The 19,320-nt window shown below is 36.4% G+C and overlaps 1 protein-coding gene across 6 annotated transcripts in view; it reads right to left on the bottom strand.

Moving 5' to 3' along the window:
* The window catches only part of NEBL (nebulette), a 280,541-nt gene that overhangs the window by 36,709 nt on the left and 224,512 nt on the right, over window positions 1-19,320 (bottom strand). Inside the window, exons 13-22 of one of the 6 annotated variants that reach the window (XM_059819107.1) lie at window positions 17,705-17,815; window positions 15,334-15,444; window positions 14,547-14,657; window positions 14,191-14,301; window positions 13,606-13,710; window positions 10,358-10,450; window positions 5,937-6,029; window positions 5,460-5,573; window positions 3,415-3,507; window positions 472-576 (exon numbers count right to left, since the gene is read on the bottom strand). The exons of 3 other annotated variants lie outside the window; for them this stretch is intronic. In XM_059819107.1, coding sequence (XP_059675090.1) covers window positions 472-576; window positions 3,415-3,507; window positions 5,460-5,573; window positions 5,937-6,029; window positions 10,358-10,450; window positions 13,606-13,710; window positions 14,191-14,301; window positions 14,547-14,657; window positions 15,334-15,444; window positions 17,705-17,815 — 1,047 coding nt within the window. Of the gene's footprint in view, window positions 1-471; window positions 577-3,414; window positions 3,509-5,459; window positions 5,574-5,936; window positions 6,030-10,357; window positions 10,451-13,605; window positions 13,711-14,190; window positions 14,302-14,546; window positions 14,658-15,333; window positions 15,445-17,704; window positions 17,816-19,320 lie in introns of all 6 variants that reach the window. 2 more of the 6 variants (XM_059819109.1, XM_059819110.1) reach the window with 2 other exon arrangements.

Raw genomic sequence — 19,320 nt, 5'->3', positions numbered from 1 at the left:
ATAAAGGTAGTATGCCTGATTATGCATATTTACTTTTTAAACGGTCTTAATCTTTCAAGAATTAAATTGACAAACATTCTCACACAAGCAAATACACACAAAACAACTCATTCCAAGAACAAAAGTCACGCAGAAACCAGGAACGTGCACAGGCACAAGGTGAAGTGTGTCACCTAATCCAGTAAAACTGTGTGATGCTCAAATGAGGTGTGTACTTTTTTAAATAAAAAAAAAACCAAACAAAAGAACCAACATTTAACTGTTAGAAAACTGTTTATTAGTATTTTGAAAATGTTCATTACAGTCATATGCAGTTAGCAAACACTCCCTCAACAGGCATAAGAAGAAAATATTCCTTCCGTACTTGAGCAGAGAGTTTCATTAGTTACCTATATTAACAGAAGGCAAAATCCAGTGGAAGTCAAGTGCCATTCCTTAGTATACTCTAGTTATGGGAAGAAAGTACCCTACCATTGAGATGTTGTTTTGTGTTTCTTTGACATGCCTTAGCTCAGGTGTGTCTAGAATCACACTACGTCTACCTTTCATCTGCCTCTGATCACTGCTGTACTTGACCTGCAAAACAACAACAGCACACATGAAGGTTTTGTTTACAGTAGAAAGGATGGTGAGAATCGCACCATGCAATGGTATCCTTTCCAAACCACAATGCCCAACATTTTTCTTGTTTCTTTCTTTACACTCATTTTCTAGTAACTTATTTCAGAGGGAGGATACAGATGAGATAGTATATTGGTAAGGCCAAAGGGCACATTTATTCCATCAATCACTTACTCAAAAAAACAGTATTTACCTGAAAGCGGAAACTCTTGACTATTTAAATGACATAAGTGAAATAATACATTTATCAACAGAAAAATAAGATAAATAATAAGAAAACACCACTGTGACTTGGACATCTTTAAAACATATTTGTTATGACTGATGATAAGCTACCTTCTTATTACCCAGACAGACCCAGATTCTGTCCTCAGACTGCTTCCAGGTTGGGATTAGCTGAGAACCCCTGGGTCCCCCAGGAATTCAACTCTTACAAGCGGATTAGTCCTTTGGCAGCCTTCTTACTCCTGTTTGGTAGATAGTCTTTGCTAGCAGCACAAAAGCAACATGTCTGGGACAAATCTGAATATGCTGTCTTCAGAGAGAACATTTGGGCTCTGTGTTTTGTGCATCAGTAAGTACAGAACCTCCTATGTCACATTTCTCCTAATTAGCTTCTTTTGTGGCATTTTACAGATGTGTAAACACACAAGGTTAATTATCTGTTAAAAAAAGAAAAGGCAAAAAAAATCCCACACTCAAAATTCTAAAACAGTAAAAGTAGTTGGTCCTATTTGTTGGTTCAAGAGTCAGTACTCCTACAGTTTCTTCTGGCTGGTTGAATTCATCTGCTAATGGACTCTCTTAGTTCCTACGTTGCATTGTAACCTCTGCACTGAGTGTTAGTAAATATTTTAGGTTTACCTATATATTCACACTCAAAGTACTACCTCTCAAATCAGTTGTGCAAATCTATTTCAACATGCCTTTGTGATGAGAGAAACCAAATATTGAAATTACCTAACCCTCCTTAAAATTACATATTAGCTAACCACAACATACCTACAAAAATAAGAGTCTGGGTGTCTATGTTTCATAGGTAAGTTTGAAGTAATGTACAGAGAAACAGAAATATATGGTACTGCATATTCTTCAAACCCTTCTTAATTAAACAATACATTTTCTTAGCAAATATATTCAGCTAAATATGCTTTTGAATATAAGGCATTTTCTGGACAGAATAATTACAGCCAACATAGTTTGGTTTTCATCTACTGCTCATTAACATAGAGGAGTATTTAACCCTGTAAATCTTGAGAAACGAAGTGAAGGAGTCACTTGGGAAAAAAAAGCTTAATTTTCAGAAATTAAAGTCTAGAATTGTTGGAAAGTTTTCCTCTTATTTTTAACTATGCACCTCAAAACTAATTGACTTTGGTCTTTTGGCTCTGGGGCCCCCAACATAAGAAGGACATGGACCTGTTCAAGCAAGTCCAGAGGAGGGCCACGAAGATGATCAGGGACTGGAGCACGTCTCTATGAAGGCAGGCTGAGAGAGTTGGGGTTGTTCAGCCTGGAGAAAAGAAGGCTCTGGGGAGACCTTATAGCAGCCTTCCAGTACCTGGAGGGGACCTACAAGAAAGCTGGACAGAGATTTTTTGCAAGGGCATGTAGTGATAGGACAACGGGTAATAGCTTTAAACTGAAAGAGTGTAGATTTAGATTAAAGGAAGAAATTCTTCGCTATGAGTGCGGTGAGGCACAGGAACAAGTTGCCCAGAGAAGTTGTGGATGCCCCATCCCTGGAAGTGTTCAAGGCCAGGTTGGATGGGGCTTTGAGCAACCTGATCTAGTGGAAGGTGTCCCTGCCCATGGCAGGGGGGTTGGAACTAGATCATCTTTAAGATCCCTTCCAACCCAAACCATTCCATGAGTCTATGGTTCTCTGAAACATGCATGAGCATTTTAAGAACGTACTTAAGACATATGTAGTTACATGGTCAGATTCTGTTCCTTTGTCCTTAGACAAATCCTTTGACAAATCCAACCTCCTTTACTTTTCAATCTTACACTCAGTTCCAAGGTGTTCACTACTATTAATTCTCTTCTGCCACCTTGAAACAGTGACTCTGCATGAAACCTGTTCTATTTACAATCTGCAGGGGCTTTGTCACTGATGTTGTTTCAGTGTTGAGGACACAGACTGTAATGTAACTAGTCCGGTCCTTTCCTTCACCATGCTGTTTTGACTTCTTCCTTGCTCCTTATTAGAACTGTCTGCTGCTTCTTACACCACTGTAGTGGCAATTGGAAAAAAAAAAAAGTAAATATTATGCTAAAAGCCAAGAAAAATATAGTATTTTACTCTTTAGTGTTTAGTAATAGGATCTATCTAGGACTACTCAGCTCTACGATAGGTGGCATGTCGCAGAGTGCAAGGGATGACTATATGCTTCCATGCTTTGAATCATAAAAAAAATAAATTTGCACTAAAGTTAAATTCTCATTTCCTTTGCTCTTTACTGTAATTTACTCCTGAAATCTAGCAACTAAAACTTGGTAATAAGAGATAAAGATTCTTGAAAGAATGACTGACCTCTACCGACTGCCTGAAAAATACTGGTGCCAACACAACCAATTACTTTTTTGTAAGAATAATCAGGCAAGTCTGAATATTTTTGCTGCCCGTACGTGCAGTGCATGTACTCAAAGGATGAAAAAAAGAAAAAATCCATTCAGTGGATGATGCAGTTGGATTCATTTGACACATCAAATCTAAATGGAAAAGCATATCCTTGTTATATTCCTACAGTGACTGCAAATCTAAATGACAAAAAGATTCAAACAACTTGCCGAGCTGATATTGTCTTGATTCTTCTTGACTCTCTCTATCTCAGGAGTGACACTCACAGCAGTAGCTTTGCCAGGCTGCTCTCTGTAGTGAACCTATTATTTAACAGAATAAAATGGTACATACTATTTCAGCTAAAGCAATATCACATTGTTTTACATTAAAATGTATGATTTAAAAGGTCATCCAGGAAACAACTGAAAAGCTAAAATGCATTTGAAGTTTATTAAAGCTTATAAAACTTGATTTTTGAAGCATAACCTTGAATTCTTTCTGTATAGTCTTCTTATTTATGCATTTGTGTGGATATATACACACATATGCACACAATGTCTTGACATTTACCACGCTGGTCCTTGGCTGTATAGAGAAATATCTTACATTTGGAATGGGCTAAGCCATAAATAATGCATTAAAGTCAAGCACAGCACATGAAAAACTGATTTCAGCAATGCCCACTGCAAATGTACCTTTGTTCAAACACAGAGATTCCATAAAGATACCATCCATGTTCTAACTTTTATACTCTATATATTCAAAGGTGATTAAACACAGTGGGTGTAATGTATCAGACATTACCAACTGAATCCAACTGCCTAAATTTCACCATGTGTTTATTTAAATATACTGTAGGAATATCCCCTCTATTGCTTTTTAACAAAACACACTTGTAGCAATGAAGCATTAACCAAATGCACACTCAAGGCATGATCAGTATCTAAAGAGAATAAAGGACAGGATTTGGCATTGACAGACCAATCGGTCTAATGTTAACCCTGGTCCCAAATACTGGGAAGTCAGATATGGTAAATAGTAAATAATTAGAGATTCTTGCATGATTTATGCCAATCCATATAGTTTTAAGTAAAATAAATGTTTCCATACAAATCTTTCTTTTTTTTAATAAGCTTTTGGTTTTGTGTGATAAGCATAACTGCACTGATACATTATGCTCATAATTCTGCAGTGCACTGTGGCAGCAGCGTACATTATTGTTCAAGCAATTGTCTTCCCACACAACACAGTTTTGGTCTGTCCACATCAACATATTCCAATTGAAAAATTAACATCTTATAAAAATGATGGTAAACTATCAAACGGATTAAACTTGCAAACTGACATTTGTAAAGGTAAAATTATTATTCAAGACATAATGTTTCTAGAAAAGTCTGAAGTTAAAGAATCTTTGCCCAAAGCTATTCCAGTGACCTGAAAGAGAATTTAAACTTTCCAATGAAATTTGCACAATACAAAAACTGGTGAAAAGTAAACAATGATGTGAGTAGAACAACTACACAGACTGGCTTGAGTCACTTGGGAAAACAGGTTTGTTTGAACAGCATTGATTTTTAGGAGAGCTAGATTTATCAACATAAATCCAGGAATAAATAACATAGACTTAAGTTAGAGGGACAGTATTCTTGAAAATTGGAATTCTAAATTAATTTGGGGAACTGAAGCTATTTGTAGCCCCATGAAATACAGCTGTTAATGGAAGTTCCCAGTGAGGAGAATGGCTGGTCTCTCAAAGACCCATTAATGGGGTACAATTTCAACAATGCAGCAATGCAGCAGCGTGCTCCAAAAGTCCTCACCTTCTACCCTGTGCTCCTGCAAACAGTATGACTTTCTAATGGTTATGTCAGCCACTAAACTCTGATAGGAAGGTTAGTGAGGAACCAGAAAGAGACAGGTAAGAGAGCTGGAGTTTGAGTACAACTGTAGCCAATTTTTTAACAAAGCAAAGGGGAAAAAAAAAAAAAAAGCTGGAAAAGGATATTCTGTTAAAAATAAAAAAATCTGTCAAGATTTCCTGCAAATATCCAAGACAGAGAATAACATTTCAAAACATCGCAGCCATTTCTTTAATTGAATATGTAATGCTTCACGTGCCATTTCCCAAACCAAGCAATGGGTTTTCACAATTGCCTCCTAAAACAGGGTTTTCAAGTAATTCCATTACCGAGCCCACACATAAGTAAAGAAAAGGGACAGCTTCTGGAAGCAGAACTTTGTACTTATCCTCCGCTCCCAAAAATTATACAACGATTAAACTAGAGCAACTTCCCATGCTGACATTCTCTTGATTCCTCTTGACTCTTTCAATCTCAGGGGTGATACTCACAGATGTAGCTTTGCAGAGCTGTTCTTTGTACTGAACCTAGCAAACATGGCAGAAGATATTACACAGAGTGTTAGACATCATTAAAGATCACACTGCATTTGGATGGAAAATGCCATTCCTTAATAAACATCCACATCTTTCCACACGACACTTCGTACTCACCCTCTTGCAGCTCTTCTATTTCAGACACAGACAATTGATGCTTCAACAGGAATACTTCACTCTCATTGGTGTTAATCAAAGTGCAAGGCTAAGGAGTTATCATTTTACCATTAATTGATTAAATTAGTCTTTGTGGACAAACAGGAACTACCACAAACACCACAGAGATATTCACTGAGGCACAAACACATTTAATACAGCAGAAAGAAGTGTGCAAGCAATGAAAATGGGACACACATTGCTAATATTCTTCTGGTTTTCCTTAACTCTCCTTAGTTCGGGTGGATCAGAAATAGTTGTTGCATGCTGAATTTCTTCCTTGTATTTAATCTGCACAATAAATATTACAAAATATCAGCAATTTAAAGAAGATGCAGACAAGCACTAAAACAAGCATTTTGTAATCTCTCCCTTACACATACTGCAGAGCTAGACCACACCTATCAACATTATTGACCTGAAAAGGAACAGTTATATTTAATTTCTGAAACAGGCTGCTAGGGTCTCCAATGCATCTTATTTGATACAATGCAGCAGAGAGTGCATATAAGAAGCCTAGTATCTTAAAACTCTTACACAGCAGGAATATACATGACATGGGATTGTGGCTATCTTCATAACTGGGATGCTGCATATACTGCTTGGACATCTGCATCGCTTTGACAATGACTGGGTCTTCCGATTATCTTGCTAAGGAGTCTACCAGTCCATTTCAGAAACCAAACATTTCACAGATGTGTTCTTAAAAGAGTGGATGACTTTGAAGTCTCATTCAAGTTCTCTAAAAACACATACAGACACATCAGGGAGAATGCAGATGTTTGGATCGATGATGCCTTTGAAGATGCTGTCAGCTATTTACTGTTGCTTTTGCCACATTTAAGCTCTTCTAAACAGTAGTATGTTTGGATATGGTAGACTCCATAATTTGAAAGATGCACAGAACTAGAATTTTTTCAATTATACACCATATGTACCAAAACTGGAATTCAACTTAACGAGAAAGAATTGTAAGGTTAAGTGATACTAAAAAGAAAGGCATCATATTTTCTGGTTTTCCATACACTATCCAAAAGGGTCATCTTGGACAAATCTGTGCATTGTCTTTGTCTTACTGTCTGTTACTAAATACCTGTCCAGTATTCAGCACATTCAGCTTCAAATCTATTATGCCACCATAAAATAAACAATACTTGTAGAACATGCCATTCTTTACAGTGATATGGCATGCTTTCTTTTTCTTTACAATGTTAATAAAACAGCAAAATTCACAAAAACATTCAAAATTGTGTCTGTGGTGATACATAATAGTTGGAAACATTTTTCATTAGGAAGGCTCAAGGAAGAGTCTTGAATTCAGGGACTTGAATTCAGGTTCTTGCTTTTGAGTATTGACTTAGTGATCTTAATAATACTCCCTAAAGGTACCTCTTGGGGAGGCATTTTCTCATAATTTAAAAAACTACAAATGTACATTCCTTCATGTGCCTTCATCTTAAGCCCCTTGTGGTTTGTTTAGATTGACTGCGCAAACCCATGAGAACAAGTGTAGTTTGTTACCTCCATGGACATCATCATTAAAGAAAGGGAAAATATTTGACCAAGCGTTCCTCAGATACATGCTGACAGCAAGGGAGTGATGAGTCTAGATGACCTTGGGTTCTGTTTCAGCTTTTCTGGAAGGAAGCACCTATGCACAGGAACACATCACTCTGCCAGTCTTTCCCCACATTTGGCCTGTCCACTTTGACCAAGCCCTTCTACACTTTCATTTCCTCGCCCCTGACCTCTTTTTTTCCAAATCCACTGTACCAAATGTCACTTAGCAGATAATTTTCCACTCTCTTCTCCAAGACACCGTAATTCTGGAAAGTGCCAAAATTTCTTTAACACAGACAAAACAACTTGTTTTTCTCTAAGCTCATACCGGGAAGCCACTTTGGCTGAAATTTATAAATAAATAAATAAATAAATAAATAAAACCAAACCAGCCCAAAGCACAATGAGGAATGGAAAATTTCAGACCAGACAGTTTAGGACTGGCAGAAGTACTAAACCACTGGAAAAAAGGGTCTTTTAACAGAGACTATTAGGTAAGCTTAAGAATTGGCAGTGCTACTAGTCCTTAAAATGCTTCAAAATATCCACTGAGTTTTAATCAGACCCCAGCTTTGTGGTGTTGACTGACATATCACAGGGGTTTCCTCGTGGATTTCACACAAAAAAAAACACAGTTACAATCTTCCCCCAAAAGCCTTCTTCCCAGTGCTGAGTCCAGTTCTGCCTGTCCCTCAATATAAACAAGTTTTTAAAAAATCCTTAGTTATTTGTAGCTTCTCAGTTCAGATTCAGTTACAGTCCCTGGGTCTGATGTTTGCTTTTAAAGTTCTGTGAGATCTTGACTCCAACTATTTAGCAGGCTGCTTCTTCCAAACCAGTCATCACAACAGGCAATATGAGCTCAACCCCCTTAGCTGTCACCACCTTGTTTTTCAGGATTTGAAAACACACTATTCTGATCTTTGTCTCCAATATATGTCATCTGGAAGAATCTGATCACTTTCAGAACATGATGCAATGGACATGTGGGACATGGTTTAGTGGGCATGGTGGTGTTGGGTTGATGGTTGGACTTCATGATCTTACAGTTTTTTTTCCAACCTTAATGATTCTGTGACTTTTTGCATGGTTTGGTTGTACAGCGAGTGTTATTTTGGTTTGGTGTTCTGGGTTTTTCTGCACTGCAGATGTGCTTCACATTCCATAGTTTCATTTAGCTCAGCAAATAGTTTTAAAGCTATCCTAAGTCCTTCTGGCTAAATTCAAAGATATGTGTAAAATGCTTAAATTCAATGGAGTGAAAATTGGTGTAATTTACCCTTCTTTTGGGAGTCCTGTAAATTACAGAATATAATTTCCCTCTTACTGACATATAATTTAAAACTTGCTTGCACATTCCCTTTAAATTTGGCATTCTAAGCTTTTAATAAATATTATACAAGACAAGTAATCTCAAGTACATTCCATGAAATAAAGTATCTTTTGTAAAATATTAATTCTACACACAGACTAGCAAGGTAAAGGCCACACTACTTAACATCATACCACTAAACCACTAATGCATTTTGTGTTTCTCTTGATATGCTTTTGTTCAAGTGTGTTTACTAGCATGCTGATCCACCTTTCATTTTCCCCTCTTCACCACTGTTTAGGATTTCTAAAACAGCAAGAGCACTGCACAATATTTTGCCATTTCACTTTGAAAGGTATTGAGAAAAAGCATTAGAGTAAGACTACTCCTAATAAGCATGTGTGTGTGTGTGTGTGTGACTACTCTTGAAATAAATCTCTGTGGTAACTGGAAATCAAACAGGTAACAGGAGATTAGGTTTTTGTTTCTAGAACACCAGTACAAATCTGGCTAAAACCCCCTGCAAAAACATAATTGCACAGGCTGGGGGGGGAAAAACAAACCAAAAAAACAAACAACAACAAAAAAAACCACCCTCAAATCGAGAAAACCTACAGCTTCCCAACCAGAAACACTATTTCAGGATTTAGGACACGATAGCTTGCACTGAATCTTCAAATTGCACTGTGACTCAAAATGACAAGATGAAAAGTGATGGAAAGAGCACAGAAGAATTCCAAGGAAAACATGAGGTTTTCAGAATTTTATGGAAATTCCCTACCTGACCTTACTTTGGTGGGAAATGCAGTATTTAACACTACTCGGTAAACAAGGAAATTCTAGTAGAATAGGTGTCCAGAGTCCCTAATGTGGATTTCAACTAATATTTAAACACAATCTATTGTCACATCTATGTGTTACTTCCAAACTTTGTTTTTAAAAAAGCATCTAATCATCAGAAAAGTCATGTCACAAACATAAAAATGGTCCCAGAGGACTCTGCACCAAAAATTCCAAACAAGTGAACAATGCAGCTACAAGTGTTTTCTGGCTTGGCAGTCACTTTTCCACTTTTTTCCGACGTTTTGCCACATATTTATCAGAAGAGCATGTTCTACTTGTAGAAAATTCTCATTTTGATATGTTATGTTTAGTTGCCCACTAAAGTGCCAAAGACATTGGGCATCCATAGATAAACAACATCAATTCAGAACCAGTCTCATCAGATCCACAGATCAACCTGTCATCAGCATGTAAAGAGGCACAAACCCTCCACCTGTTCACATAGCTGGAGTCTAGGCATAATTTTCCTCTTCTTGAAGTGCAAACTGTAGCAACCCCTATGTAATACATGTGGACTCCACAGGAACTTTACAGATTTTCTTTTTTGTGATATGATATTTTTCTAAATTGCAAATTACAACTGCTGTTCAGTCTGTCATATCAGGAAATACATTTCATGTTTCTCACTCTTGAAAGACAAAACTCTTTCCTCAAATATTTAGTTAAAAGTTTTTCCTATTTTTCATGATGCTTCAACCTGAAACTCTGTCTTTGGACACAGAAGAACTACACTAGGGTGGAGCTCTAACTCTACTAGAATGGAGCTCTATATCCAAAATCCAGTGGAGTAGTATTTGAATGAGATGTGTGATATGAAAACACAGAATTTTTAGTAAACAAGATGGAGAGAAAAAATTGACCACCATTTACTCACATAAGAATAATTAATGTTAATAACACTTACTGAACTAATATTCTGTTGATTTTTCTTTACTCTTTCAATCTCTGGAGTCTCTTTTACAGCTGTGCCAGCTCCTACTTCCTTCTTATAAAACACCTTCATGTCCCCAAAAGAAAAAGTAATTATGAAACTGTTAGCAATGCAAGTACAAGTTCTGATGAAAGGGCTGGGCAATTTTCCAAGTTCCAAATTGGTCTGACTAGAAATCTTGCTAAGAAAGCAAATGCTTTAATTTTTCATAAATCAGACCAATTATCAATAACTCTAACAACATTCTGTTTGCTTTCAACTGTAACCCAGATAATCATTCTTCAGACTGACCTCAAACATTTGTAAGTATTTTTAATATTATTTCCAAAGTTAAAACTATCATTACAATTTAGATCATAATCTATAAACATTTACAAATGCAACTTTATGCTTGAGTAATCTCACTTGTTTCAACGTATTTGAATGTGCATGTACATGTGAGATTTGAATTGGTTTTTTAATCTTCAGATCTTAAAATACTCTGAGAAGTGAACAGATAGTATTATTTCTAATTTAGCAAACTAGAAAATCGACATATGCATGACAAAATAACCAGAACAGCCAGAGCTACAATCCAAGTCACACAATTTTTTGATTTCTGGGTTCAAGCCAGAAAGCTGAGGACTGTATCTAAAAAAAAAAAAAGCTGACTTCTGAAAAGATATACATGCCATTTATATAATTCTCCTCTCTATTTCAATTGTTTCAGTGAAGGATAGAACACATAGCGCATCAGTAGAATCAAACATTCACAGTTACTGAAAGTGACAGTATATTGCTGTTCCACAAATTTTGAATCTGGCTTTAATTTAAACAACCATGGAGTACCAGGTCACACTGCAAAACTCCTAAAGAAGTTTTGTTTGAATTTCAGTATTTGGTGTCACAGCTGTTGCCATTGCAGTAAGTATTTTCAGGCTGGCAGTGTAAAAACAAGTCTGATCCTGGAGTTCATAAAATAAATCTTTACCATTTAGTATTTCTGCCTTTCTTAAACAAAGATTTATTTAACTTTTTTTTTTTTCCTATCAATAAACCTTAAACAATAAAACATCATTCTTGATGTATTTCTCCTACTTCCTTGAAGTCCTCTGTAACCTAGTGTGACCGGTACTGCCAAATATTCTAGAGGAGAGTGAATTATTTATGTCCATAACTCATTTTTTAAATATTCTGAAAACCTTTAACAATTTAGAATTCTGTTTTACCATGTGAGACCAGAGACAGTTTATGAGTAAGAACTTGAAAATTCTTCTGCACCAACATGTCAGTACAAGGTAGAAAGATTTACATAGTGGACTGAACTAAAATATACTTTTCTCCTCTACCAAAGAGGGAGTGGTAAAAAATCTTGGAGCTGGGAATTTTTCTATGAAAGAGATACTGTGCAGAAAAATATCCTATTGTAAATCATCTGCCAAATGAGCTAGTGAGCTAAAAGCAATGCTGATGTTATCTGCAGAGCTACCCACTTTTTTGTCCCTTAAGGCAGGAAAATACTTGAGACGAAATCCAAAAATGAGAAGCCTATTAGGGGTCATTAATTTTTTTATATTGGGGCTGCTCCCAGCTATATCTTAGTAAAAAGTAACTTACCTTTATAATCTAAATTGCACAGAATGCTGAAAGATTAAAACGTAGAGAAAGAAAAAAATGATAATTCAATCACAGCTATAAACTGCTTCCCTACATTTGAAGGATCCAGTTCAGAAACAGAAAAAGGATGATCAAAGCAAACACAAATCACCTCAAAGACAAAAAATTTTTATTTCATATTATCGAGTACACTAAAAAAAGAGGATAATTGTCAGCATTGGCACTGAAAGCTCAGACTGGCCTACAGGGCTGCAAGGGGTTCAGATGCGTCAGAGGCTTGTCAAGGCTTAATTAAGTAGTGGAAGGTTATTATGTGCCTGGTATCTAACTGTTAGTGAGTCCGTACTGCCAGACCTGCTGACCTATTTGAGGACTCAATCAAAAACTATCAAAGACCAGAGCAGGGAGGAAAGCAGATCAGTAGATGCTGGCTTGGATCCCTCTGTTACACAGAGTTTTGGCCTAGCATGTTAGGATGCCAGTGACATGAGATACGGTGCTAATCATCGTCACACCGTGCAGCAGAGCACCATTCAAAACCAAGAGGCAACAGACTATAAGAAACAAAATTGGGGCCAGTGGGCCTGTCAACAGCTCCTATTAGAAAGATGTAGCTTTCAGCTGCTCTCATCTGAAGGAAGAAAAGGAGCAAGTAACGGCTGGAAGACGCTACAGGAGAGACCACTGCCTTGAGCAGCCTCAGAGACTTTTCTTCTCTCCTCTCCCCACAGGCTCTTACTCTTCTAGTGAAGCTGCAGTGATACAGATAGCTGCAGGTAAACACCTCTGAGAAAAACTAATTGACCTTGTACTCATGCGGAGTTGGAGAAGCTGAGAATATCTCTAAAGAGCAACACCTGTGTCAGATAACACTGAAATATTTAAGTAACTTACATTTCTTTCTCTCAAATCATTGGCTTTATTAGTATTACTTAGTCTGCCATAAAAAACAGACACTAACTAACTGGACAGCCTTTGATTCCGGAAGCTATATTTACTTCTCTTCTCTTCTCTATTACAACCAAAGCCAGAATTACAAACAACAGAATCAATAGCCCCAAAAAGGAAATGGAACTGAATGCATCCCAAACTGGGCAATTTTAGAAATCTAAGCTCATAATTTCTATTTAGGGATAAACTGAAACTTAAATCTAGCATAAAATTAAGAATATATCCAGTATAACATAAAATCATTATACATATATATTTATGAAACCTGATCTGTTCTAATTTTATACCTGAATCTTGATGTTCTGTACATATGATAGGAAAAAGATGAAAAAACATAGTAACAAGCCTTAGAATTTTTTTGCTTTTTAAAATAAAGTACTTCCTGGGGCTTGACAGAAAAAGAAAAAAAAAATCTTCATTTAAAAATAACTGTGGCTTGGCAAGGCGGTGTAAGTGGTTTAGCAATTCAAAGCAACAGTGTCACACCTAGAAAAGCTGGGTATTTTTTTTACTGAATGAAATGAGTGATACAGCTTTTGCCAGGAAAATTATGCAAATGGTTCAAAGGACATTTACTCATAAGTTCCCTATGTCATGCCGCCGCACAAGAGAGCCTATTTAAACTGAAAAATATCCGAAAAGTTGCAAGCGAAGAAAGAAGCACTATTACTCACTGAACTGATGTTTTTCTGAGTACTTTTTATCCTCTCCATCTCTGGAGTGTCTGGGACAGCAGAATAGTTACAGAGCATCTTCTCTGCTTCATCTTTGTACATTTTCTGAAAAATAATTTTAAAATGTCTATTTCCTGCTTTCTTGGGCTCAGAATATCCAAACTGCAACAAAAGATGCTTACTGCTGATGAGCCTCACCATCCTTGTACAGTATTTATTTCAACCTCTCTCCTCCATGATATTGTTATCACTGTCTGTGTGGGACACCTGACACTGTGTCCCACACTGAAAATATATATATATTATATATTTTCCCTTCACTGTCAGGAGAGATATATATATATCCTTCTCTTTAGGTTATATAAAAAGACTTGCAAGTAGATGTAAACAATTAAAGTCAATTTACATGGCATGACAGGCCTAAAAACAAATAATAATCAGGCAGTAAGATATTTTTACTACATGTAAATTAATTTAATACGGGTATAAAAGCCTCTACAGAGCTAGAGAAGTATTTTGAGCAATATATGTCAAGCACTCATTGTTACACAGAATTAAAGCATTCAGCCTTTGAACTATGCCTACCTGGCTTGCTATCTCTGAAGCCCTTTTGACCCGTTGTATTTCAGGAGTATATGGGCCCACTTGCATCCCTTTTCCTATAATTTCAGTCTCCAGATCCTTTTTATATTCTTTCTGAAGAACAAAGAAGGGAAAAAATCATAACTAATTATACAGTTATTTGTACATGCTGTCTTCAAAGCTATTCTGATAGCACTGGTCAGACTTTAAAATAAATTCTTCCATTTCTTTGATTTCATTTCTTTATTGTGCACTGCTGATTCTTTTTAGACCAAGTATGTTCAAGAAGATTTTATATTTTTAACACCTCATTGTGTTTTACTTCCAAAGTAATCTTAAGAAATTCATTCTGTACTCACCTGGCTTACAATTTCAGAAGCTTTTTTGGCTCGTTGTATATCAGGGGTATCCATGCCCACTCCCATTCCCTTTCCTTTAATTTCATTCTCCAAGTCTTTCTTGTATTCTTTCTGAAAAGAATATCATTGGAAATACATGTCTGACAGCCAAATTCTTAAATTGTTCCTACTTTAATCTGTGAGAGTCCACTGAACAGTGTTCTTATAACACCACATAACTTTCGATTCAACAGCATTACCTTTATAGGACCTATCTACAAGACACCTATGCTGTAGCTGCTGACCAGTTAAATTCTTTTAACAAACTGCTTACTTCAAATCTGATGTAGCCTTTCACATCTACCTGTCTTTGCAGCTTTGGCAGCTGCAATCACAGACACATGTATACAAGACTTTCTCCCTCAGCTGTGCTTTGCAAGACTGTGGTCATATAGCTATAGCATCTCTCTAACTCTGTTTATCATTTGGCCCTAACTAAACAAGCAGCTATTTAGACCTAAAAGCAGTAGGGCCTGCAGCTACTGAACAGAGCTCAGGCCAGGTGTGGTTTGTGAGGAACAAGCACCACCTGCAGAAGATGATGGAAAGGTCAAAGTTCTGGGAAGCCTTAACTTTCCCCCGTGCGCTGATTATGCAACTTTTAGACTCTATGCAGCTCAACAGATTAGGTTTTCAGTGAAATTTGTGGTACTGATACTGCCTAGATTGGTCACCACCTGGAATTCTCAATGACAATAATTTGTTGCATTCTGTCAAATGCAAAGCTTGCACCAGGTCTGGTACTGACCGTGCTTGCAATTTCAGAAGCTTTCTTGGCTCGTCTTATCTCAGGAGTATCTGGACCAACTTCCATGCCCTTTCCTTTAATTTCAGTTTCCAGGTCTTTCTTGTACTGTTTCTGTGAAGATAAAACTTCATACATTATAGTCACAATAGCCAGCGAGTTACAATTAGATTTTTGCACAAGAGATCCAGTTTAAGATTCGGTCAATCAAAAATCTCAAGAGTCCCACTCTCAAAAGTCTTGGCAAGCTTTTGTCAGGAGAACACATAACAAACTACAGGAGGAAAACGTGAGGAGATATTCACTGAATGTACCAAACTCTACCTCTGAATTTTTAATTTGGCAGAGGGTGGGGGGGAAATCAGTCCATACAGCTTGCTACAATTATCCTTTAAAGTAAAGGGGAAGTTTAGCTCTGCAGAACATAGTGTAATAATATGGTACTTGGTGCCAGCCTAATTGAAATGCATTTTACTTTTAAGAAAATATTTTATTTATTAAAAGACTGCATGTTAGAAATTTAATACCATACAGAATTGTTTCCAGTGAACTTTCAGAGCAGGAAGTTGTAATTTATTCATTTAATAGGTCTTTCCTGAACCACAGCCATTAGGCAAGTGGCAGTACTCATCCATGATTGCTGCTTTTTCCCCACAACATAAATTATAAATAACCAATAACCAGGAAACAAAATGAATATTTCATCTTCAGCTTATCCAAGCAACAATATATTTCTTGTTCATCAGCAAATAATATTAAAATGTAATACTGAAATATTGTATACTGTAGCTGTACTTTTTTTTTTAAATAAAAAAATAAAAGATTCTCAAGCAGTGCTATTTCTAGCAGTAATCATTCTTTTCTATTACAGTTTATCTCTGCCTGTGGAAAACAGGTATTTTTTTTCAAAATAAATACATACAATTAAAATATTTTCTTCTTACTTTTCCTGTTTGTTAACTATTTTTTAGGTTGTACACGAGTTAGAAAAAGATGGAAAATAGCCTTCCATTCAATGCAATGGTCTGATCACTTATAGCATAAAGTTACAAGAACAAGAGCAAAAAGACATTCAGTCTTCCATATCTCTCACTCTGATGTGGAAAAAAATGTGATAAAACAACTCTCTACTTCCCAAATCACAGTTTTTTGCAAAAAGTGTAAGTTAATCTGTGAGAGGACATCATTTCTCTCTTCCTCTCCGCTAAAGGTGGAATGGCAGATGTTTCGTCCTAGCTTCCTACTGTGTAAAACACCACGGAAAAGATAATCCTGGGAGTTACAGCTATATATTCCCGCACTTGTTTACAGTGGTAAGGTTGCCCCTATGCATGGCATTCCCTCTGGTTCTTATGGGTATGTAAGTATATGTGTGCAAATAAACATATATATACACGTATTAAATGAATATAAAATATATAAATATACAAAATAAATATATATATATTGCTCTGAAAGAATGACTCCCCGAAGGTTTGAAGTGCACGAGCTTTGCCTTCCCTCTTCCTTCCCCACACCCTCCAGCCCCACTGCTGTTTCCCAGGCAGCCTGTGCAAGCTCATTCAAAGGAGCTGCAGCCGTGCCAGCTTTGGAGCTTGCAGCTCTGCTGAGCACACAGGCTTGCCGAGCACAGGAGTTCCTCAGGGCTGTCTTCCAGAGGCAGTACACAGATCAAGGAATCTTCCACTTCCACTCCCAGCCCTTCACAATGTGAGTAGATGGCACACTTACGTGCTTCCATGTAACCTCCAGTGCAACTCAGACCAAGACAGTTAATACCAAAGTTCAGTTCTAAAAATACACTCTGGGAGAAGCCCCCACCTGTCTATTTGCATTGGATGAACCGCAAGCTCAAGAAAATTCATTTCTTCAGCAGCAACTCCACTTTTGGAAAAGGTTTTCACAAGTAGAATAGTTTGTTTGGATAAAAGATCTTCCCAAGATACCTGGCAGTCATTACCAATATTTATTTTCAGATAGCAGGTACATGATTCAAAAAACCTCAAAATTATTTCATTGACTTTGCTTTACAAGTCCATTAACAGTCAACTCTTTTTCCATTACAGTATTAATTATACTAGCTGAACAAATAAATAGATGGAAAAATGAACCCAGTTTTAAATGCTTTATCTACTGACCCCACTAACAATTTCCATTGACCTTTTAATTGCCTGAAAACTTGAAATACTTGTCAGAAGTTGTTTTTTTTCCAGAGTTTTTCTATATTCTTAAAGCAAAACAGAAATAGCCTTCGTTTTAATACATACATATTTCACTGTAGATTATGTAAAAAGAAATTGGAATATTTTCAGAAGAGTATAACATGAAGAGTGAACTTACTGTGACATCAATAACCTTGACTAGCATAACATACCTCATTTAGTATCTGAGCTGCGTTTTTCACTCTAATCAAATCTGGTGTATCTTCAAACACTGTCATTCCTTTTCCTTTCATCCCTTCTTCCAAATCTTTTCTATACTCTTTCTAAGGAATAAAAAAAAAAAAAGAGAGAGAGATTTCTCCACTTAATATTGTGTGCAAGATCTCGAAAAGAAATGCCATGCCACTTATTAAAGGTCTGAAGGGTCTCTTTGAAATTTCTATGAAATATTAATTAGCTGAAGTACAGCTTTCAGAGTTAAAACAGAATTGGAAATTATGAAATCAAAAGGTACAACGTTGAAAATGTGAAAAGGTTTTAATGTAGTCATGTATTTTCCTGTTGTGGTCTTGAAAAATAGTCCTCTCCTACACAGCACTAGCACATTGATTGGGGGCCTCAGCTGCCTCTTTATGGACATTTTAACTGCAGTAGCATTTGCTTTTACAGACCAATATATGCCATGCTGCAGTTTTTACCTCTGTTCCACTAATGGCATCACAATCAGGATGGATGCCCTGAACACTATACTAGGACCTGTTAAAATGACTGCTTGATGAATTATAACATAGAAGCAATATTCCTACCATATCACTTCTATGCCACTCAGACACTGCACTGATACGATCTATCAACATTTAGCAACTGCAGCCTCCAGAGTACTCAAATGTTTAGTATACAATGAAAAGCATACTAGAATATGCCCATGGACATTTGATTCTTTTTCTTCCCAATTCCTAGAGTGCTGATGTAAGCCCACTGAAGTTAAATTTTTGTAAGGATTTTGTAAGGATTTTTAATCACTTTTCCCATCTCCAGGTTTGTGTTAGGTTTTTTTAAGCAAGGAAACTAGAAAATAAGTAAAGAAAATATTTTTGGAAGGATTTATATAGACATGAATTAACACTACTAATCATGTATTAAATATCATAAGCAGAAGTAAGCACCTTTGTCTCTCTATAAGCTCTTTATTTAAACAAAAGTAAACCAGGTATTTTTAAAGAAGCTTCTCTTTATCATCACAAGCATGTCCTACAACAAGCAGGAAACAACTTCTATTAATTTAGAATTATTAAATTTAGCTATCTCTTCTGAAGGAGTTGTGAATGTGGTTCCAGAGAAGAAAGTTCTTATTGTTACAAAATGCAAAATTTTTGCAGAATTCTCTACATTGGGAAGGCAAAAGAATAAGCCAGAACACAGTTGACACTTAAAAAAAAAAAAAAAAAGGAAATTGAACAAGTACTTCATTTTTTAATAACTCCAGGTTCTCCTGCTTGTTTCATGCAGTGTCTATCTGAAGTTTATTATGAACCTTCATGCAAAAATACTGAGCTACATCCTTGACTATGAAGAAATACATCATTTTGCTGAATCTTGAAAGATAATGATTAATTTGACCTATGTAATCTTTGGGTTTAGAATCTGTTGCTTGAATGTGGATATAAAATAATCTGAAATTCATGCAGTTATGCATTAAAATACCATTTCCATTTTCTCATATTCTTCTCCTCTGGCTTACAAGCACAGCTTACTCCCTACGTAATGAGTCATAAAACTTAGGACGTAGGAACTAGGGAACATCTCAATGTATGTAGCACTATGGAGG

The sequence above is a fragment of the Gavia stellata genome, chromosome 6 (genome assembly GCF_030936135.1).
Source record: "Gavia stellata isolate bGavSte3 chromosome 6, bGavSte3.hap2, whole genome shotgun sequence".
Classification (NCBI taxonomy): domain Eukaryota; kingdom Metazoa; phylum Chordata; class Aves; order Gaviiformes; family Gaviidae; genus Gavia; species Gavia stellata.
Note: the sequence above shows the minus strand (reverse complement) of the source record. Positions and strands in the feature narration are given on the sequence as shown.